This window comes from Patella vulgata, chromosome 3, assembly GCF_932274485.2.
Source record: "Patella vulgata chromosome 3, xgPatVulg1.2, whole genome shotgun sequence".
Taxonomy (NCBI): Eukaryota; Metazoa; Mollusca; class Gastropoda; family Patellidae; genus Patella; species Patella vulgata.
This window is the reverse complement of record NC_065881.2, coordinates 69,689,130-69,712,711: the sequence shown is the minus strand read 5'-3', so window position 1 is coordinate 69,712,711 and position 23,582 is coordinate 69,689,130. Positions and strand designations below refer to the sequence as shown.

Genomic DNA, 23,582 nt, shown 5'->3' with positions numbered 1-23,582 from the left:
AAGAGTTATTGTGTCCCAAAAAGTGTGACGGACAGACAGACAGATGGAAGAACCCATTTTAATAGTCCCCTACTTTCTTCAAAAGGCGGGGGACAAAAAAAATATAGACTGTGCAGACTACTTTACTGTGGTGCGAGTATGTTTCTTTCACGAAATCAAACCTTCCATCATTTCCATGAAAGATCAAAATGTGTCTCTATTGGAATATCTGAAAACATGCGTAATAAACAATTTGATAGTTATGGCTTTCATTTATAGTCCAAAGACTTTTCAAAAGTATATCCAAGTGCCTTTTCTCTGCAATTGGTGGGTTGGGGGTATTGCCTGATGGAATGGATTAAAAGGTCAGTCATTCCCTGCATGTACGTAACAAGCAGTAGGGTTGCCTGTCCAATATCTCGTGAGTTTTCTCCGGGTCCTCCGGTTTTCTCCGAATGCTAAAGACCCCTTCGTGGATGTAAAGCGTGGTGGCTAACCTGGGGGTCCCATGGTTTTCTATTGTCAGTTGTGCATGCATGACTGATGGCCTGATAAGGAACGACATCTAGTCGTAATCAAAATAAGACTCGGCTCTAGAGCGACTGTCTGGGTCAAACTTTACTCATAGCACACTGCATGCTGTTTGCTCACCTTCATTAGCCTGGAGAAAGCAGAAAAGTAGGACTAAAACCTATTTTATTTCATCTATTTCCTGAATGGATGGGGACTCTCCAAACTTCCTGGAGGGTTTTATTACCATAAATCCAAGGTTTGTGTTTAGCAGAAAACACAAAGAAACAATAATTGTCTTTGTTTGAAAAAATTATGCACATTTTATCTATAAATCACCACACCCTTCAAAATATTTTACACTCAAAACAATATGGTTTTTAAATTATAGTTCTCTGAACTATCTTAATATTGACATTTTTAAAGGATTTTATTTCAAAATACTTTACTAATATATCTGACTATGTAATTTCCACCTATATAAAGTGAAAATGTCAAATCGCCGTGAGTATGGTATTGATATGGACATCCTAAGAATAAATAAATATACAGTTACGACCGGTTCTTCGGGAAATAATTATAATTATACAATATACATGTGAAGTTCAACCTGGAAAACAGGCTTAAGATAATAACGTCCCCTTATGAATTAATTGTATTGCACTATGAAATGTCAGAACTTGTTATAATTAGATGTTGAACATCAGAGAATGTTTAAAACTTTTTACATCTTAAATCCAACATCAAAATAACTTCCCTATTTTATGAACGTGTTAAGTTTCTAAAAATACTTTATTTTCATGTACACAGTTTTGTGGCATCACTTGGTATTTGGAATTCTTCGCTTATTTCTATAGTGGCGGCAGCCGCAGCCTCGTCATCACTTCCAACACAATCTTCTGTTTCAGCAGCAACTTGTTGTGCTATTTCCCGCTCTTTTTGTTCTTCTGCCGTTAAAGCAATGGCCTTGACTTTACCACATACCGTATCTATAATATTTGGATGTGGTTTGTGACTGGGTCGAGTTTCTGGATTACTACTGACATACGGTTCCACATATTCCTTGATATATGAGGGACAACCTCTGGGGTCGTGGCCCCCAGCGTGTGCATTCCAAAATTCCTTTTGACTAGCGGGTAGAGGTTTTTGTTTGTTGTATTTTATTTCTTTGACTAACCAATCCACCAGTTCCGGTGAAAAATATTTTTCAAATGCGTGCATAACTTTTCTTTTGGATCGAATCAATTTCATTTTAGCCACAGTCTGTGGGTGAAGAAATCCTTTTATAGCATGCCAGACGCCATGAAAAACGGCATTGTGATTTATACAAATAACTAAACCCAGACGTTCTGGATAATGATCTGCTAATGCTTGTGTGACACCATATCCTAATTTTGGATTACAGGCCGACAGGGTCATCCCTAAAATAAATAGAAATTAAATCAATGAACTAGATCAGACAGACTGAAGAATTGCTATAGGGGTGAATTAATGGTAAACAAAGGTTTAAGATGTTATTCGTGGTGTAATTAAGAATAGATGATTTTTAAACATAAGTTAGTTGATCTTTTGACTTTGATGGACGCCGTTACAAAAATATCAACTCATATAACACTGGTTACACGTAGGTCATGACGCTATAGTAATTGGTAAAATACCAAAACCATGTTAGAATTAGAATTGCAATCTGTATTGCACTATGTTTAAGATGGACTTAGCTTCGATTAATACTTTTCACATGCTTCATATAGTTTATATTTCTTATAATATCATCTACAGCTTAGATTTACAATTCATTATTATAGTTTAATCTGAAATACCGCTTAGATTTATTATTCAATATAATTTAATCCGAAATATGGTTGGACTGTTAAATTAAAAAGACACCTCCCACATTTTGCATTTTATATATAAATTCAACTAAAGTGTCCGTGATGCCTTATTCATACGTCAAGACGTTTAAGGATTTGGCCTGAAGTTAAAATTCTGTCATAGAACCAATCAAGGGTAGTAGCAGGTATGGTTCAGATACGTTACTTCGGTGAAATATTTAGACATGTGGCGTATGCCCGTCTTCATTAGCCCAGTATAGGAGCAGAACAGTAGGACGTTAAACCCCATTTCATTTCATTTAGACATGAAATGATAGACCTGTTTAAAGTCCAACAATCATTAGTAAAATATTCATCGGGATTTTCCGGCGTGGTTCCCCCCTTGTCTGTGATGCAGGACGGAGTGCCTGACAAGGACAGCTGTCTAGTCGTTCGGATGGGACGAAAAACCGTGTACACATTGGCGTACAGGTAAAAGATCCCTTGACAGTTGGAATTCGATATAAGAGTAGGCCGTAGTGCCGCTGTCCGGGCAAAATTTCCCCCATAAAATTTCCGGAGAACCCGGAGAAAACCCACGAGGTTGGACAGGCGACCCTACTCCTTGTCACGTACAACCGGGGATTCGAAACCACACCAGTTGACTCAATGACAGACTTTATGATACTGGTTCGCTACCCAGGAGGTCTCTGATGCTGGCCGAGAAAATTCCTCGAGACTTTTCGGCGTGGTTTCCCCTGTATAGTCGTACAGATAGAATGAAAAACCGAGGTCCCGTGTACACATTGGCGTGCACGTACAAGAACCCTTGACCGTTGGAATTCGATATAAGAGTAGCGCCTCTGTCCAGTTAGCACACTGTATGACGTATCTTCTTTAGCATAGTCAGTACAGAAAAGAAGGAATTAAATCCCATTTCATTTCGTTTCATTTTATGATTGATTTATGTAGAAATCGTACATGATCATGTAGGAAGAGTCCATTTTACAACGATAGTTACAGAGTATATTAATCATTTAAGTTTATTGCGCAGTTAACCCTGTTGTATTAAACGATTCACTATCTATTTTAACACCTGCAATAATTCCACAGTATAATACATAATTACTTACCTGTACAATCAATAACAAACACCCAGGTAGATATACCAGGTTTCATTGTCCTTTTAGCATTCTCTACGAGATACGTCACATGGGCTACCGAATCATCCAACATATATTTATACGTCGCTGCTTGGGCAAAATTAGCATAAATTACAGGTCGGCCCATTTCATCAAACCCCACCTGTCTCTGAAAAAAGGAACAAATGGCATTTGAGTAAGAAATCCTATAGATGCATAATAAGAGCAGGGCATTTTTAAGGAATCGGAAGCACAAGTGGAATAGGGAAGTTCAGGAACATTGTCTCCCCACAGGCGCGATAAACATTTCGATAGGAAGCGACCAGAGGCCTCTATCACATAAAGACAGAAAAAAGAAGCCAGACCCTCGCCTTTAAAGAAATAGAATGAATTAATGAAATGATGTTTAACGCCCTGCTGTTCTGGGTCTACTGGGGCTAATGAAGACGGGCATACGCCACACAGTGTGCTATGAAGGACAATTTGCCCGTCCCATGCAAACGACTTTACGTTTTTCCTTGCCAGGCCCTCTGACAAGGGGCGGGGGGGGGGGGGGCACGCCGGAAAATCACGATGAACTTTCCCGGCCAACACCGGGATCGAACACGGGACATACAGTTTAGCGAGCCACCACGGCTCTATTAAAGAAATATGTTTGCTTACCATAGAATGATATCCAGGTCTATCATGACAATATTTACAATCTACATATAATGGTCGTTGTTCTCTACGAAATTCTATAGTGGCCTTTAAATATTTCTCAGCTTCATTTACATTCCAATTATAAGACTTGAGGTAGCGAGCTAACCTGTAGAATTTAAAAAAAACAAAAAACATTTAAGCAAGTTATATCCATGGGGATATAATTTTCAAACTGCTCAGAGAATATTAAAATATCCATAATTATCACTTCAACAAGAAATGAAATGGGGTTTAAGGTTCAACATCGACTGGGCTAATGAAGACAACACTTCAACAAGAAAATAAATAAATTCAATTTTATATAATATTCGCAAGAACCCCCCGGGGACTCGCATAATGATCTAAAACCCAAGCACTGCGGTTTACATTGAGACGAATGTCTTGACAAAATTATGCTAAAAAATGAGTACCGTTCAAAAATTGAATCTTAAAACGTGGGTATGGAATCTATCAAGCATTTAGCACAAAATGATATGTCTAATGATATGTTCAAAAACACAATTATACCTAGGTCATTTTGATATCCTTAATTTCAATGGTTACGTGTTCGAGGGTAAGAGGTTTGCCTGATTTTTTTTCCAATTGCTTTACAAATACGACAAGATGTACACGGGGGGGCCTCGGGTTTTCGTACCACCCGCACGACCAGGAAGCCACGCAAACTCGACCCGTGGCCCGTGCCCCACAATGTGGATATATATTGTCTCCGACCTTGTTCTCCTGCCTGCCTTTTCACAAATCGTGTAAAAGATTTTAAAAAAGAAAAAAAAGAACAGAATGGGATTGTATAATAAGAAGCAGCTCTAGCGAAGTCATAATTACGCGCCAGTTGTACGCTGATTTTTACACACCGTCACCGAAACTTCGTCAAAAGTATAGATTTTTTTCGAAAGATTGCTAAGATTGTTATGCTGTATATTCACTGCCGGTCGTTCAGCGTGGTTTGTCCTTTGTCAGTGGTCCAAGACGGATGACCCGGCAAGGAACGGTGCCTAGTTGATCGGATGGCACACATGGCAGTTGAAATTCGATGAAGGCTAAGCGGAAACCCACTGTACAGGCAACATTTTTTGTTCAATTTGATATGATCAAAATTAGGCCAATACGCAAAGTAGGCCATTATGTTATGAGTTTTTTTTAATTAATTTACCCCAACAATGCATACATACGTTTCATATGACGTAAAGAAATCTTCCTCATCTTCTAAAGGCGGGATTCCTTCTAATCTACTTCTTAATTCTTCAATCAGATTTTCTTTATCTGACATTTTGTTGCCTGGCAACAGCGACTTATCCATGGTTACGACAACTAAGATCTGTAAAATTAAAACATTTATTGGTTGTAATCCATTGAACATGTATATTTTATTGAAATAATTACATTTTGACGATTCGGCTAAACAGATTTTACTCTTTTGGAAATTCAAAATAACAATCTGTGATGAACTGACAAATGAAGCTTCGCACCTATTGTGTCGTAACAATACGCTCGACACCATCGTGATTGCCTTCTGTTACGGCATTAGTCAGTTCTTCAATTATTCATACAATATTAAAAATCTAAAGTGGGCCATTAGGCAGGTAAAATGAATATCAATATTGTTTCGTGGTATTTTGTAGTAATATAAAAACAAAAAGATTAATTCGGTGTTTATAGGATAACTGAAAGATACATTTGCGAAGACACGTGACCAATACAACTACACGCATAAAACATAGTGCTCAATATACAAAGTTTAAAACTTAAAGTAAACGTGGTAGTTGATCAGGGGCGTCGTGCAAAAAAATTTTTCGGGGGGGGGGGGCCCAATTTTCTGCAAGTGTGTTCATGGTAAGTTAAATTTACTGGCCGCGGAGCTTGTGGGTGGCAGGGCCGCCCCACATCGAATGCTATAGGCATGAACATGCAAGGGGGTCCGGGGGGGCCCTCTCTCGGAATTTTTTAAAATAAGAAGCCGGGAAACGCCATTTCGATGGATTAGAGACAATAAAGTTATGATTGAAAAATGGTCGGGTTTTTTTTAGTGATAATTGCAATTTATCACTCGAAAATTGAATTATATTTTATTCATCTCAACTTAGATTTAATTATTGAATGGACAACTTCATGCAAAACCCCATTCCTTCCTCCACCCCAACCTCTGCCAGGGTTATGCCATTTATGGTCAAATACGTATTTAGATGTATTTGTATTTTAATAAAAAATACTTTCAGCTTTATTTTTGACACCCGTATATGGATATTTTATCAAATACAACATACAATCATAAATAGAGATTTTCTAGCTACAACAAACTCTTAACTCCCGGAAATTTTAGATCGAAATGATATGATAGAGTGTACGAAGTGAGGCCGCTGTTGAGCGAGGCCTTATGACATCTAAACTAAAGTGCAATAAACTAAACACAGATAATGACAAATTATACAATTCCTGGAGACCATGTGATGACTAAAACAGACGGACAGGTCTTCTGTCTTAATAATATCAATAAAAATATTTTTATTTCCCTGAAAAAAATTTTTTTTTTTTTTGGGGAGGGGGGCAGGCCCCCCTGGGCCCCAATGGGCACGACGCCACTGCAGTTGATCCACATACGTTAGCTATGCAAACCTTCCATAGGGCCAGACCCGTGGTATCCACTGAGGTGTCTTTAACCAGCCACAAGTCTTTAGGCAGCAATAACCAGTCGAAATTTACAATGCATATCAACATAACTGATATTGATTATTCATTTAAAAAGAGAAAATTCAGTAGAGGAACTGTTACTTTAAATACTGACGTACTTCACAAGTATTTTAATACCCAATCAAATCGTTATACCGTGTATATTTTATTTATATATAGAGAGAGAAAGTGATAGAAAGAGTCATACTTGTTCAATTCATATTAATCGATCGCTACTCTAATTTTATCCTAACAATGTAATAAAATAATAATATTTGATTGGAATGGGCTATAGCGTCTCGTTAACACTTTGCGTCATCTTGAGTGTCTTCTTGAGACTAATAATACAGGCTTACACTAATTATAAACATAACAGTAAATGCAACACATAAACAAAACCCACAAGACAGCCTCGAGTACAAGACAAACAATATACACATGCAAATACTAAACAAACGCGTGAATTCATCCAGGGGGCTGTCGTAAGCGCACGCTGCACTGTACAGTATCGTGCCTTCAATCAAAAGGAAGGCAAACTCACAATAAAACAGAGAAAGACTTAGGAATTTATTAACGTGGTGGTGGGGGGGGGGGGGGGCTACTGGTCTAGAGTGTGGCGCTTTGAACTCTAGCTGGCCGATCACGTCTGGTTTGCAGTCGGTTTTTCGATACCTTGTTTTTCTCCTGGTACTCCTCGGTTTACTTCCACAGGAAAGACCCCTGCGCGTGCGCTAAGCCTAATAACACAAAACAACTAACAGAAGAAGAGGCAACGCATACAAGAAAAACCCAGTAGAAATTCTACTGAAATGGCGTGTTTTGACGTCATAAGTAAGAACCTCAAAAAGATACAATAATAAGTGCGGTAATCTGGACAGAATTTCGGAAAACTCTAATAGGTTAAAATTAGTAATCTTGGGATAAAAATAAATAAAGAATGTGTAGTAAAAAAAAATAGCACATTAACTTAATCTGCAAATAAGACGTTTTATTTATCAAATCCTGTATTTATAATTCATTTTCCTTTCACAATTGTAAAATTAATTCCAAATATCCCCTCCACAGAAACATCCGAAATTTACCCTTAAAAAAGCTTCTTCACTGACATAAATTGATAATTGTAGGATATTAGTCGGAAACAATACTTCAAGAATATTGATGCTTATTTATTCCGCTTCTGTTTAATATAATTGAAACTGTTTATCTAAGTCAGTGTGTGTATGAAAGATGCATAACAAAAAAGTTCACTAATTGTTCAATGTGGGTGTGCAGAATACCACAGAAAAGGTTTTCTCTTGCTATAATATGCATATATAAATTCATAATGTATTTAAATGTTAATTTATCTATAATCAGATGGAAGATGAACAAAGATATGATTGATATTTAAATATATTACAGCGAGTGTGTATAATTATAGTTAACAGGTTATTTTAACATATCCTCAATATAACAATAAAAATATCCGATTCACTGCTTGTCACTGAACAATCCACATACATGATTACATCCGTGAATAATAAATAATAATAATAGATTGGTCTTATCATTAATATGGACAATTTAATAAAAAAAAATATCACTTTTTGTATTCATTATACATGTATATCGGAATTACTTAGGCCAAATTTTATCCTTCTCGCACTATTTTGCTTATTTTTATGTCTTTGTAAAGTGCCGGAAAGTTTAAAAAGAAACTAATCTTGCACAGTGACCACTGTCTTGGTGTTTCGGTAGAGTTTTATCTTCTATATATATATATATATATTTGTGACTGTCGTTTGTCTGTCTGTCTGTCTGTTCGGGGTTGGCGGCTACACTAGGTCTGCCCCGAGTCTGAAATTTGGGGTATAGGGGTAGCTCGGACAGGGGAGTAACATAGGCCAGGTTGCGTTAGTCTACCACTTCCGGTTTCGGAGTTATGACCCCCGAGCGAAGCCGGTTATCCTGCTAGTGTGTTATATTTCAGTGCAGATAAATTGATGTTCCAGTGTAGATTGACGTTTTCACTTTTTCAGTGTAGATTGATGTGTTTAGGTATACGCGTAGAAGGATGTTTTGGGGTGATGTTACAGGCGCGGGTCACCCTTTTTTATGAGAAAAGTGTCATAATTGTGCTTTACCCTTTCTCGTCAGATTGTGCGACAGGATGGGCACTCAAAGCGCGAGATAATGATATAGACATATGTGATATCAATGCTTTGCATCAATAAAATTGAATCACAATGTCATCGTATTATTTCATAATGAAAATTGATGTCAAACAGGATGTTGGATTTCTTTCTTTAAAAAGCTCAGTATGTATGTATATACGCCAAAATGACGACAGAGACCATGTATTTCTCAAAAAATTTCAAGCCGATTGGGCGGGGGGGGGGGGGGTTTACATTTTCTCAGGAACCTGGCAAGCCACTTCCTGCAAAAATTCATGGATCCGCCCCTGTGTTAACTTTTAAACAATATTATCTGTGATACGGAACAGTAGAACATCTGCTTTTAAAAACAAACAGTATTTTAGGTCCTTGGGAAAACAGACGCTACTGGCATCATATATTCACAGAGGAGTTTGTTATAGATGAAGTTAATTACCCGACACAACAAGTTGTTGATTTATGATTCAAATCAATAAAACATGTTACATTGTTAAACATTCAGGGAAAGAGAAGAATGGGGTAAAAACAATTAATGCTTGTCTCATTTTTTTTTAAAGATTAATGAATGGGAATTATTTTCTATGGTTACTGAACAATTAGAGGTGGGGTGGTTGCACTTCCGCCTCCTTCTCTTCGAATTGCATCTCCAGCGGGGATTAAATTTAATCGTTTGCAATATGTGTACGATTGTACGCAATGGCCCACAGTGCGAACCGGGCTTGACATAACCAGAAGGTAAAACATTCGGTATATTGTTTTACTGGGGCCTGTTTCACGAAATTTTAACTAAGATAAAATCCAAATTTTAGTAATTTGATTGGATAATATTAGGTTGATTTTAGTGCTTATCCAATCAAAATTGAAGTATCTTCTAAAATTTGGATTTTATCATTAGTAAAGATATCGAGAAACAGGGTCCAGATCTTTATATAATGAATCTTATGGCTAACATGTTGACCCACAAGACCTTCAATGAATTATGATAAATCTATGTATAACCTTTTTACAAAACTTGACGTACATATATAATCTTATTCACTAATAAACACACATATTAAAGTCGATACTATTAGGGGTGGGCAAATGGAGGTCCAATTTAGGTGACGAGTGTTTTCTAAGGCCATTTCGGCTGCTGAATCCAAATCCGATTAGATTTTTTGATATGTGACGTAATTTTAGGTTGGTTCAGTGGCCATTTCCAAATGGCCGCCAAAAACTAGTCGTCTAATATGTGCTAATGTATGTTTTTATAGGTCGGGGATACAGAATGAGACGAACTTAGATACAAAGGAATAATGGTTATACTACAATGATACTTTTTGTAATTTGTTTTCAGAAAAATCTGCATTTTTGCAGATTTGTTCATATCTGTGATGTCAGGTTATTCTATCTCAGATACCATACCAACTTAGAACAGCTCGCCAACTTCCCAACAGGGAAAGGCAACACCCTGGATATTAACCAACCTATTCCATCTTATGGCAACATTGACCATGACATAGTCCTTCTAGACATGTACTCTACGGCTAATTAAGTGACTAAAACCCATTCGCAGAAAGCTATACCTCTGGAAACGAGCAGACATACAAAGAATCAAAGAGGATCTCACTGACCTTACCGATTCAGTTATAGTCACGGAAAACGTTGACATAACATGTGAGAACCCCAAAGGGCAGACCATCGCCAAAAGAGTCCCCTTCAAGATGACGTCTTCTCGTTACACAAATCTCTGGATAAACACAGGTATTAATAGAGCCATCAGACGGTAACAGAGGGTTTACAAGACGGTCCGTCTTACTTAGAAGAATCAAGACAAGGACCTTTACAAGAAGCTACAGAATTACCTTGAACCCACGATCAGCAGCGACTTTAAGGAAGACTCCAAGAAATTTTGGACTTACATTAAGAGTAAAGGCCGAAAAGCCACTTGAGTAGCACCACTCAAAAACAAAAGTGACGTCCAGTAAAAAACTAACATACTGAATCCACAGTTTGAATCAGCTTTCACTGCAGTGTTCCCACCATGGCATCCATCAAACTTGATTGGAAAGGTGTACATACACTATTATGCAACTGGACCAAACACAGTTCCCTCCTTTATCATCAAAGCCGTAGTCACCAAATTAGCACCTGCCCATATACAACTCTTCCAGATGTCAATCGACTCAGACATAGTCCCCAAGGATTGGAAAAAAGCCAATATTCAAGAAGGGAGACATACATCAGCCAGGGAACTAAACGCCAGTGTCGCTTGCCCACATCACCTGCAAGATACTGGAGCATATATTGCATAACAGTATAATGCAGCACTTCGACAAGAACAGCATCTTGTGTGATAGTCAGTATGGTTTCAGGAAGCGTCGCTCCTGTAAGACACAACTGATCTCTACCATACAGTAAATAGGCTCACCCGTAGCCAAGGGAAAACAATTGCACGTCATACTCCTTACCTCGCCAAAGCGTTTGACAAGTGCCCCATGGAAAGCTCCTTCATAACCGTGAACATTACGGAGTAAGAGGCAACTCACTAAAGTGGACCAGATCCTTCTTCAGCAAAAGACACCAACAGGTCCTACTCGGCAGAGCAACATCTGACATGGCTCAGGTTACACCAGAGTTCCACGGTGCACTGTGCTTGTATTGGTCCATAGCCTTCATCAACGATCTTCCAGAATCCATAAAGTCGTCCCATTTCAAGCTTATTGTTGATGACAGTCTCTGGTATTTACGAAACGGCGACTCTCGCACCCGAGACCAACACAGATTCTACTAGGAGAGATTATAGAACCTTCATTGAACTATTTATGGTCTGGGAAGATCCCAGTTCAGTATCAGTACAAAGAAATCTGAAATAGAATAACCCGACATCACAGATATGAACAAATTATGGACAATTATCTGAACAAAAATGCAGACTTTTCTGAAAACAAAGGACAAAAAGCACGATTGCTGTATAACCATTATTCCTTTGTATCTAAGTTCGTCTTATTTGGTATCCCCGACCTTTAAAAACATACATTTGAACATATTAGAGGACTAGTTTCAATATTTCCTTACTTTTACGATGAAAAAGTTCCATTTTTGGCGGCCATTTTGAAAATGGCCACTGAACCAACCTAAAATGACGTCACATACCAAAAATATCATAGGATTCAGATTCAGCAGCCAAAATGGCCTTAGAAAACACTCGTCACGTGGGATATCGATAAATGTTGATGTCATTTGCCCACCCCTAATACTATTGTAAACTAAATATTTTGTTGGGATCAATTTTTATTTTGTGTGGGATGCAGACTAAGTAAAGTGAGTCATATTTAATAAGTTTGGGTTCTTAAATTAGGCTTGCCATTTTCGAATGGACCGTGATATTGCATATTCTACTTTGATATAGAAATTGGGAAATAGGTTTATTTAATACTGTCAAAAAAATGTTAGTTAATCCAGTTTTATTATGCTTAATAAACCATCAGCATTATATCTGCTTTAATATAAAGTCCTGGGTCCTGTTTAACAAAAGATACAATCCAATTTTAGTAAATACTTCAATTTTGATTGGCTAAGCACTAAAATCAATCTAATATTATCCAATCAAATTACTAAAATTTGGATTTTATCTTAGTTAAAATTTCGTGAAACAGACCCCAAGATTGTAGGAACTAGCGCGTTTTGTGACTTTAAATTTCGCTTGTTCGAGGGCATCGAAAACCAGTGTTTAACAATATAGATGTAGTGTCCCTTTAAAATTAACAGATAACAACTGACGTGTTTGTAATTCAAACAGCTGATAAGACTAGATGGTCTATTTAACTTTACAGCCAGCCATTATCTGGGAAGACACATTACAACGAATGAAAGCATTCTAAAAATAGATGCACATATATTACCTCAAAAGATAATAACAAACGTAGTAGTTTTTTTTATATATATAATTCATGATTCTATATATATATACTTTTTGGCACAGTCACACCTACGAATTCTGCGTCCTGTGGTCAAGAGTCCAAAGGAGATTGTTATGACGATAATCACAAGCCATTTGACGAAACTACGGCGCCCGTTAGGGACACAAAATAAAATAAAAATATACATGGAGATTATCAAGAGTGAAAGCTGTGGGAAAAATATTATATTTATTATCAAACCAATGTATCTTACCAAAGACTCAGAGAGAAACTTGGTATATCTACACAATCAGAACTCTCAACATATTTGGTTTTTCAGCAACTGGTGTACCCTGTATAGTGTATATCGTCGTCAAAGAAATGTATCTTTATAGGAACTTAAATTAGGTTTGAGGTCATGGTCATGACTTTATGTGTTCTTCAACTTAAGTTTAAATCTGATAAATATGTCTTTTCTTTAATGTAAAATTGAAATATGTTACTGTCAATAAGTCACAAAATATTAACTTGCAGCAAGTAGTAAATACTGGTAAAAAAAATTGCCACTGAGTCAATGCCTTATTCCATCTTTGATGGATGTAAATTTAGCTGATTCACTATTTAGCGGTTTTTGGTAATGGCATTAATGAGTTTCCGTAGAATAGGAAATGCCAGTCTTTTTATAGTAGAAAATAGGTGCAGTTAGTTTCAAAGGCATTTTCGGAGAGAATTGATTTCTGGAGAATGGAAATTCTTTGTTTCGAGGAAATATAATTCAGCTCTAATTGACATTTGTTAACCTAGACGTTAGCTGTACAAGACGTGTGGAGCTTTTATAACAAAGATTGATATAAAATGGACAGAGGCGAACAAAGGTAAGATATTATTAGTTAGTTTACATGCATGTCGGGCAACTGAAACATGGAATGATTAAATCTAAACGCTATGAATGTGTAGAAGAATCATTCACGGCCACACAGTCCCATTTGGAGAGAATTATGTTGTTGAAAAGGAACGGTAATTGCTTATAAAGATGACTTCCTAGTACAAAATGTGTAATTTTATGATATAAAAATACATATTCAAACCTGTGTCTATCAAAAGTTTGTGACACTTTACATTTTTACCCTGTAGGCTTCCCATGCAGGGGTGTGTTCCTGTGTTAAAAAGAAAGCCCGCGAGCGCCACATCCCGTTCTCAGTGGTAGTCTTTCAGTCGATTGCAGTGCAGTACGAGATCAAAATTAGACGATTTTTGTCAAACAATTGCGTTGAAAAACATTGATTTAGAAAGCGAAAGTAATTGGCAGATGATAGGATACCAGTCTAACAATCCACTGAACACCCGTCCACTGATCGGGACGGGTTACCAGTTGAAACAAAAGCAGGTCACCGACCGCACAAGGTTAATGAAGTCCGTTCTAGGCACGCTATGATAAATAAGGCCTGACCACTCAAGAATCAGGAAGCACGGTGAAGCATTATTACTATTACACATGGGTGTTTTCAGGGAATCCGGTATTTTGGTAATAAGATTGGGTGTCTCTACTTCCCATATGCCATATATTTATTGTAAATAACTGCCCTATAAATACATCTGTGGGAATGTATCTTTAATGGTTAATGGTTTAACTTGTCTTTACAATATACTATGTAAACATCATGATCGAGTCTATTATTTCACCGCGCTCGATCCGTATCGTGTTAACGGTAATTACGTGTTTTAGACTAGGTGCGATATTGTCAGATGTTACAGCTGTGTTACATGAAATTTAAAATTCGAAACTTCGGAACCCCCAATGATTCGCACCAGCTTTGAACAAATATCTGGCGGATTCGGTCAAGGGTAGATCTAGTGGGGGCGTGCGCACTATCTAAAACCAGGGGGCGCACTTTAGACCCAGATTCTTGTCTCAGATCACTGAAAATGGCATTTCCGACAGTATCAAAATTGTTGTGGGATTTTAAACTGTGTTTCATTTAATTATTAGAAAATTTCACTGAAGAGAGAGAGAGGGAAATGGGGTTTAACGTACACTCGACACAAACTAGGTAATTTCGGGACTAACATATGGTTTAATTCTATTTCAATAATTCTCTTGCGCGTGGGGGTCTTTTAGCAGTGGGAGAAAACCGGAGGACCCGGAGAAAACCCACGAGGTTGGACAGGCGACCCTACTCCTTGTCACGTGCAACCGGGGATTCGAAACCACGCCAGTTGACTCAATGACAGGCCTTATGATACAGCGCGCACGTGCTAACCATTCGGCCATCCAACCCACCATTTCACTGAATAAATAATGTTTGTCTATTTTTACAGTATTCGTGGTTATGAATTAAAAGAAAAACTTGGCGCGGGGGCATTTGGTGAAGTTTACAAGGGACGAAAAAATGGCAACACCTACGCTATCAAAAAGATACCAATTGGATTTAGAGAAGAACGTGCCAAAATAGAGAAGGAAGTGACGTCATTGAAGCATCTGCAAGACGAAAATGTCGTTCGATTTATCGACAGTTTCGATGCGAACGATTCTGTCTTCATAGTCCTAGAGTTTTGTAATGGCGGCGATTTGAATAGTTATATTCTGCGAAATCGCTCGACATCCACTGCAGATAGGTTAGGTTTCGTCAACCAGTTGGCTAAAGGTGTGAAATATCTTCATGCCAACAAAATCGTGCATCGTGATATAAAGCCAGATAACATAATGATAAATAACAATGGGATTATCTTTGATAATCTTGTTATCAAAATAGCTGATTTTGGTTTGTCAAGAGTATGGGAAGCTTTCAATTACCAATCGCCCTACTACAACTTCCAGTATAGTCCTAAAGGACCACCTTACTACACAGCACCGGAGGTATATCACGATAACGTCACAATGAAGAGTGATATTTTTAGCATGGGGTGTGTGATAATGGCACTGTTTGCTGGTACCACTATTACCTGGATTGGGGGAAAGCAGCTTTTGGCGCCATACATCGGGTCAGCAGCCTCGGCCAAGAAACAAATATCAGAAGCCACAGAAGACGAAAAGCTGGCTAATGTCAGGAGATATATACAGATTCAAGCTAACCAAAAAGCTTTCCAAGATCTGGTTTATGACATGGTCCAGAAGAATTGGCGAGATCGACCTAATGCTGATAAAGCTTACCAACGGGCATATGATATCGTTGCTGGAGAGTCGTGGTGTAGTATAATGTAAGAGAACGATCCGGTGAAACGCTATCCGGCAATATAGACCAAAAATATATTGGGCCTACATGTATTCAGTTCTAAATATTATCAAATTATAATTATTGTATAGACACACTAAATGGAAAATGGACATAAACAATGCGGTTTAAAATAAAAGTGCAATTTTCTATATTGATTTAACGTAATTTGATTTTGATTTAATTGATTTAAGGCTTAAAGTAACAGTATCCGTTTCTATGTTGTGGGTGTACAGTGACCAAGTTTGGTTAAAAAGAAGCCACTGTGGTTAGGTGGGTATGGTGCTGGCACACTAACCAGGGCGTTACGGGTTAGATCCTGGTGCTGCCAGAGAAAGTTCCTTAGGGCATTCTAGTATATTTTACTTGTCAGTAGTGCGGGGGGCAGAGAGCTTAGCTCACTGACCTCTGAAATGTTTGATTGTTTAATTTTGGACTGTCCAACGGCGGGGCGAAGCAGCCATTGAGCGACACAATGACCATGTGTCACGTCCTTGTGCTTCATTCTTCTCCGAAACTGCTGTAGTAATATGAAGGGAAAGAATTTGTGCTTTGAAACATCTATGTAAAATAATATTAGGGTTTTGATTAATTATTCTCCATTGCCAAAATATTAGCTATGGTATAAGGTAATTCTGAAACGCAAATTATAAGTGTTTCTGAATATTGTGACAATAACAAGACATGAGGTCTAAAAGACAAAGGATAGAGAAATACGACGGCCGAAACAATATCATTATCTTTACAAATTATTGATTCTAAGTTCATAAAGTAGAGAAAGTATGCTGGTTGTTTAGATACGTTAACGCAGTTAGAGTTTAGTAATCATGTTGGTCATTTGCATTTTTCGAGGATAAATTCTAAAAGCATGTGACAGGAAAGTTACCATTTCATATTTGGCATGGAGTGACAAATCACATGATTAATTACATCATAATTAGCCAACAGAATAATTAATGGGTGTGAATCTGAGAATATATAATTAATAAATGTGCGCTCCAGGGTAGACAGCCATGTAGTTCTCGTACGAGAGCGGGTTAGAGAGAATGTATTAGAGAGAATGACTTTATTATGCTTGTAACTTTGTAACCTATGTGTAGCAGTGCTTAATATAAAATGCAGAAACGAAATGTGGTATTGTTGTTTCTATGTAGCCATTTTCTGACTCAGTGAGTAAGACGCTCGCTCGCTCGTTAACAAGGAGGTCTCGGGTTTGCTCCCTGTGTTGGCCGAGAAGGTTCCTATCGATTTTCCCGGGAAGGACAGTATCGTTCGGATTGGCGTGCACTTAAAATATCCCTTGACAGTTGAAATCCGATATAGAGGGAAGCCCTACTGCCGCTGTCCGGGCAAAATTTCCCTCAGACTACACTGTATGACGTACGCTCGTTATCATTAGTCCAGTCGGGGCAGAAAAGTAGGGCGTTAAACCCCATTTCACTTCATTTCACTTCAGTATTCATTTTATTGACCAGTATGTAACTTGTCATTTAAATCTTTATTTTGTGGAATAATGACAGCAACATATTATTTGCATTATACACAAGTGACATTTAGCAGATTAAAACGCAGGTTTTAAGATAGATAATGACATGGACTCAGACAGAATTTAAGTTCTTTTAAAGATGAATTCCTTTGACGTTCCAACTCATACTTTCTGAACCATCTATAGGGACAATGTCCAAAGTACAGCGTAACCCATATTTGCTGCTGAAAACTAAATATCTTGCAAATTATGACAGTGTGCACTTATCATTCTTCCTTTGATGTATGTTAAGATAATAATAATGAGTTTGGCAATAAATATATTTTTACCCGGCAGTTTACCCTCTGAATTAGCTATGCCGTGCTAGATAATTATATTTTGTGTCCCTTACCGGGTGCCGTAGTTTACTTCCCACGCCCTGTAAATACCTTCACGACTTCTGTTTAGATGTAACTTTCGTTTTAAGGTCTATAACATAGGCTGAAACGGACAATCCCAAGACAGTTATGACCGGTGTTACTTTCGTTTTCCACTCAACGTGGATGCTGTTCGGTCACCCATATTAGATTATAAAACACTTATGGGAAGGGGACTAGGGGCATCCCAGAACCTGGACGAGAGAGTATATTTTTGGTCTTGATTTATGTCAGGGAGATCAGAGTGCTGCAGAATTATATGCGAAATACAACTTATTCATCATTGCTTGAAAGAACAGACGTTGTAGGCTATCCAAACCAAAATATTTACTAAATATCAGGCCGCTTTCATTGTAGGTATAGCGGTGACATAATCAGGCCCGGATCCAGGATTTTGTCGAGGGGGGAGGGGGGGTCATACAGTGGAGCAAAGGGTAATCATCAGAGTGCCGCATGCATGCTCGTAATGGTCTGAACTCTAGGGAATCCCATTGCAGGCTGCAGGTGCTGGTCTGAACAGTGATGACCAGTCTCACTGCCCCCCCCCCCCTGGATCCGCGCCTGCATAAACCAATATGGTATCGCGTGACTTCGCAACGATAATCATGTTCGACCTCTTACGTAAGGGGGGTTGGATGGCCGAATGGTTAGCACGTGCGCGCTCTATCATGAGGCCTGTCATTGAGTCAACTGGCGTGGTTTCGAATCCTCGGTTGTACGTGACAAGGAGTAGGGTTGCCTATCCAACCTCGTGGGTTTTCTCCGGGTCCTCCGGTTTCCCCCCCCCCCCACTGCTAAAGACCCTGCGCGCAAGTGAATTATTGAAATAAAATTGAACCATGTGTTAGTCCAGAAATGACCTAGTCTGTGTCGAGTGGATGTTAAACCCCATTTCTTTCTCTCTCTCTATTACGTTAACGCGAAGGCAAGGAGAGCGAATGTATAGGCTTACATATCGGCTTCCATACTTTTATTTGTTTCCTTGTTTCTAGGAAATATAATACATTCCCAATTATTAACCAAGATGTTAGCTGTACAAGCCGTGTGCTAATTTTATAATATAAAATGGACAGGTAGGGTATTATTAGTTTACATGAATTTCGGACAAATATATTCTTGAAAAACGGAATGATTAAATGTAAACGATTTGAGTGTGTAGAACAATTATTCATGGCCACATTCCGCCAATTGGAGAGACTAATGTTGCTTATGTTGGTGGTCGCCGATCAGTAAAACTAAATTTTTAATGAGAGATTTATCTTGTCTTTATGTATATTGTGATCGAGTCTTTTATTTACCGTAATTTGGATATATGGGTAGAACTAAACAAAACACAAGGTATATATGCTGTTTTCGATTTGTATCGATTTAAGGTTATTACGAGTTCAGACATATTGCCAGCCTTATTTAAATGCGAATGAAGTTTAATACAGTTTTGGGTATAAGGGTAGCGCTAGGGTATAAGATAGGCCAGGTCTAGTGACGTTGCACTACCACTTTCAGTATACCGTGACAGTGCCCCAAAAATGAACATACATAACTTTATTATAAAATAACCCTGGTAAAATCTCGAAAAATAAGGACAAGTACGTAGCGCCTAGCGGAGCCTATTTTCTTGAACGGTAATTTGAATTGCATCACCCCACACAGGGCCTATCGTGTATGCCAACCGCTTGTTTTGTTTTAAAAGTGTAAGCGTGGTGATAATTCAGGAAGTTTTTATTTCACTTCTGGTGAGCCTTTGTTTTAGTCACAACTAATTTGGTCACGATTTCAGAAGGTTTATTCCAACACATTATAGCTAATAACGGTGATGGAAGAAGCTAAATTGAGCTAGCAAGTTCTGTGTGGAAAATCGTGAGTCATGTTTTGGAAATTTTGTCGGAAACCAAAGGGGGGAAAACCATGCTTCGTCAATAAAACCTTAAAACAGGCCCTGACCCCACACAATCGTCAGTTAAAGTCCCGGATTTTGGACACTTCATTTTGCTGAATGGAATAATTTTCACATTTTCCCTTTTATATCCACCATAATTTTATTTTTTTCATCATTTAGCCAGTGCCCGAAAAAATTTGATGATCGCCAAAAAAATTGTTTTGCCCGACTCAAATGGGCAGCTGACTTTAAAATGAGTTTTCGTTTGGTGTCTATTTTACTGAAGAAAATGTTCGGGGTATTTTTTCAGTGTTGGTGATTATCATATAGAAGAGAAACTTGGCGAAGGTGTATTTGGTGAAGTTTTCAAGGGGCGAAAAAATGGCGACATCTTCGCTATCAAAAAGATATCTGCTGATTCTAGTAAAGACCGTGCCAAAATAGCGAAGGAAGTGGCGGCAATGAAGAATCTAAAAAACCCAAATGTCGTTCGTTTGATCGATAGTTTGGATGAAAACGATGCTGTTTTCATAGTCATGGAGTTTTGTAATGTCGGCGATTTGAATAGGTATATTCTGAAAAATCGATCGACATTCCCTTCAGTTAGGTTAGGTTTCATTAACCAATTGGCTAACGGTGTGAGATATCTTCATGCTAACAACATCGTGCACCGTGATATAAAGCCAGATAATGTTATGATACACAACAATGGTAATCTTGTTATTAAAATAGCTGATTTTGGTTTGGCTATTGTATTGGAACAGCTTAACATGTCGGCCTACTACCAACTTCATTCTACCAAAGGGCCAAAATACTATTCAGCACCAGAGGTCCTCGACGGGCGTGCCACCATGAAGAGTGATATATTTAGCATGGGATGTCTGATAATGGCACTGTTTGCTGGGACCACTGATGACTGGGGTGCACGAGAAAAGCAGCTTTTGGTACCATACATTGAGAGAGGCACTACCAAGAAAACAATTTCAGATGCCACAGAAGACGAGAAGCGGGCTTATGTAGGGAGATTTATACAATTTCAAGGTGACCAAAAAGCTTTCCAAGATCTGGTTTATGACATGGTCGAGAAGAATTGGCGAGATCGACCTGATGCTGATAAAGCTTACCAACGAGCAAATAAAATCATAGGTTGAGGGTCGTGATATAATATTTAGTGAAATGAACAATCCGGTGGCCCGGATGATATATACTGGGATTAATCCTACACATATTCAGTACTAAATAGTATCAAAATATAAATATTTTCGATAATGATTTATCATAATTTAATTTATTTAAGGGGTCTGTCCCCGAATCATTCCATCACAGACACCTAAAAGGATTAAAATAAAACATTTTATAAAATAATTTAAGAAATTGTAATCCGTTCCAGTGTCTGTAGATTGTAAGGGCGGGTGTACTTTGCTAAAAGTAGGTAGAGTAGCAATTATAACGGTGTCACAGTGGTTCGGTGGATAAGGCGCTGTCTCACTAACCAGATCCCGATGTTGGCCGAAAAAATTCCTCAGGATTTTTCAGCACGGTTTCTACTTATCGGTGGTGCGGGACTGGGAGCAAGGACAACCTTTTTAGATGGGACGAAAAAAGAGGTACCGCGTATACCATTGCCAACAAGCGTATACCATTGCCAAGATACCTTTAGCGCCTCAAACTCTGACATTATTTGTTTGGAGAACCATTACCAATTTTATGACAATAACATAAATTCTTATAATAAATAGTGTTGAGGTTTGGTTTTGTCTAGTTACTAAAGATAACCCAGGAAGTAAAAAAAAAACCCACAAAAAAACCAACGCCCTACTGTTCTCCTCCAACTGGGATCATGAAGACGGACATACACCATGTAGTGTAGTATGAGGGACAAGTTTTTCTCGGACAGCGGCAATACGGTCTACTCTTATATCGAATATCGAATTCCATCTGCCAGGGGTTCTTTTACGTACATGCCAATGTATACACAGGCCCTCAGTTTTTCGTCCCATTCTAACGAATATACATTGTCGCTTGTCTGTCCCTTACGTCCTGTGCCACGCCGTGAAATCCCTATGAACTTTCTCTGTTAACACATGAATCGAACACGAGACCTGCAGGTTAGCGAGCCAACGTCTGACCTACTGAACCGCCGTGGCTCCCGCCCAGCAAAATGATAAGTATACAATACCGTAGTCTGTGGATCTAATGATAATAATAATATTCAAACAAACATAAGAGTACATGTACCTTTAACTGTTATAAGAATATGAATGCCTATACAATATTAAAAATTTGTAATCGTTGCAATGTCATTTGATTATGGTATGATTCTACTTTAAGGGGGGGCTTATGTCACGTGTTAAGTGTAATCGCTTTCAGTTCCGAGTCGACATAAGAGCCCCGAATTCCGAAATGAAATGAAATGAAATGTGGTTTAACGTCCTACTGTTTTGCTCCTAAACCGGACTAATGAAGACGGGCGTACGCCATACAGTGTGCTATGAGGGAAATTTTGCCCGGGCAGCGGCGCTACGGAACACTCTTATATCGAATTCCAACTTCCAAGGGGTCTTTTATGTGCACGCCAATATGTACACGGGACCTCGGTTTTTCGTCCCATCCGAACGACTAGGCAGCTGTCCTCGTCAGGGGAAACCACGCCGGAAAATCTGGATGAACTTTCTCGGCCAATGCCGGGATCGAACACCCGACGTCCAGGCTAGTGAGCCAGCGTCTTACCCACTTAGCCACGTGACCCCCCCCCCCCCACCCCGGAATTAAGTTGCTCTCAGTTGTCCGCAGTTACTGATATTGTTATATTGTTCACTTTTTGTAAATATAACTTATTCATCCTCAACTGAATATTTCAATCCAGGGTATCTCTATTGCAAATAAGTTAAATAACGCAATTTTTTTCATTAAAACACCTATCAATATTTCATTCTGGGAAGGTCGCAGTTGTAAATACAACTTATTCATCCAAAACGATATTTTTATGTATATATACATACATGTAGTCAGATGTTCGACTCGTATATACCGATATGGTGTTAATCCTATCAACAATAGAGTTAATATGAATTGTTTAATTAATAGGATTAACCACTTTGAGGAATAGAGTATACATGTACGTATAGTTTTAACTTGGCAACGTGGGATATATAAATCCAAGAAACTTGTATACTAGCCATAAACTTATTAGAGCCTTACCAGCTGTTCCTACTTTTAGGTATGTGTATATTATACTGTATATAATGTTTTATATTTAGTATTTCATTACAGGTTGCAGTTTCTACTTTTTTGATAACTCCGGTAAATAGTTTTTTATTTCATAGTTCAAACGTAAATAGTTTCTATATTTCATATTGCAAACGTATAATTATTATTTCAATTATTATTTCATTTTCATTTATATTTGATGTATTATATATTTTTTAATATTTTGCTTATATTTAATGAGATAAACTTATTAGAGCCTTACCAGTTGTTCCTACTTTTAGTTCCAGCCCCGTATAGTATAGAGACTGATTATTAGACAGAGATCGACATAAACACACTTGCAACTGGCTGCAACTAGTTGCTTTGAGTTGCAAAGTAGACATAAGCTCCGCTTTAGATACTGTAAAATTTAAAGGGACAATACGCCGGATCCTTTATATAATATGTAGGTGAATTAATGTTAGGAATAACATTCTCGGGGGACGACAATCAAAAAATACTCATCCATGTATTATTGATTTACATTTAGTGAATTTTAAG

The 23,582-nt window shown here is 38.1% G+C and overlaps 2 protein-coding genes across 4 annotated transcripts in view; one reads left to right on the top strand and one right to left on the bottom strand.

The window, feature by feature from the left end:
• Positions 1-787: 787 nt before the first annotated feature.
• The window catches only part of LOC126815830 (uncharacterized), a 32,095-nt gene continuing 9,300 nt past the window's right edge, over positions 788-23,582 (bottom strand). Inside the window, exons 1-5 of one of the 3 annotated variants that reach the window (XM_050541810.2) lie at positions 13,117-13,133; positions 5,314-5,459; positions 4,106-4,250; positions 3,434-3,611; positions 788-1,910 (exon numbers count right to left, since the gene is read on the bottom strand). In XM_050541810.2, the coding sequence (XP_050397767.1) occupies positions 1,288-1,910; positions 3,434-3,611; positions 4,106-4,250; positions 5,314-5,441 (1,074 nt within the window). In that variant the 5' untranslated portion in view covers positions 5,442-5,459; positions 13,117-13,133 and the 3' untranslated portion in view covers positions 788-1,287. Of the gene's footprint in view, positions 1,911-3,433; positions 3,612-4,105; positions 4,251-5,313; positions 5,460-12,845; positions 12,863-13,116; positions 13,134-23,582 lie in introns of those variants that run through there. The other 2 variants (XM_050541809.2, XM_050541808.2) reach the window with 2 other exon arrangements.
• Positions 13,527-17,184, top strand: LOC126815831 (serine/threonine-protein kinase pdik1l-B). Its single transcript, XM_050541811.2, has 2 exons — positions 13,527-13,717; positions 15,162-17,184. Exons 1-2 carry the CDS (start codon positions 13,698-13,700, stop codon positions 16,042-16,044), a joined length of 903 nt encoding a protein of 300 aa, XP_050397768.2. The 5' UTR covers positions 13,527-13,697; the 3' UTR covers positions 16,045-17,184.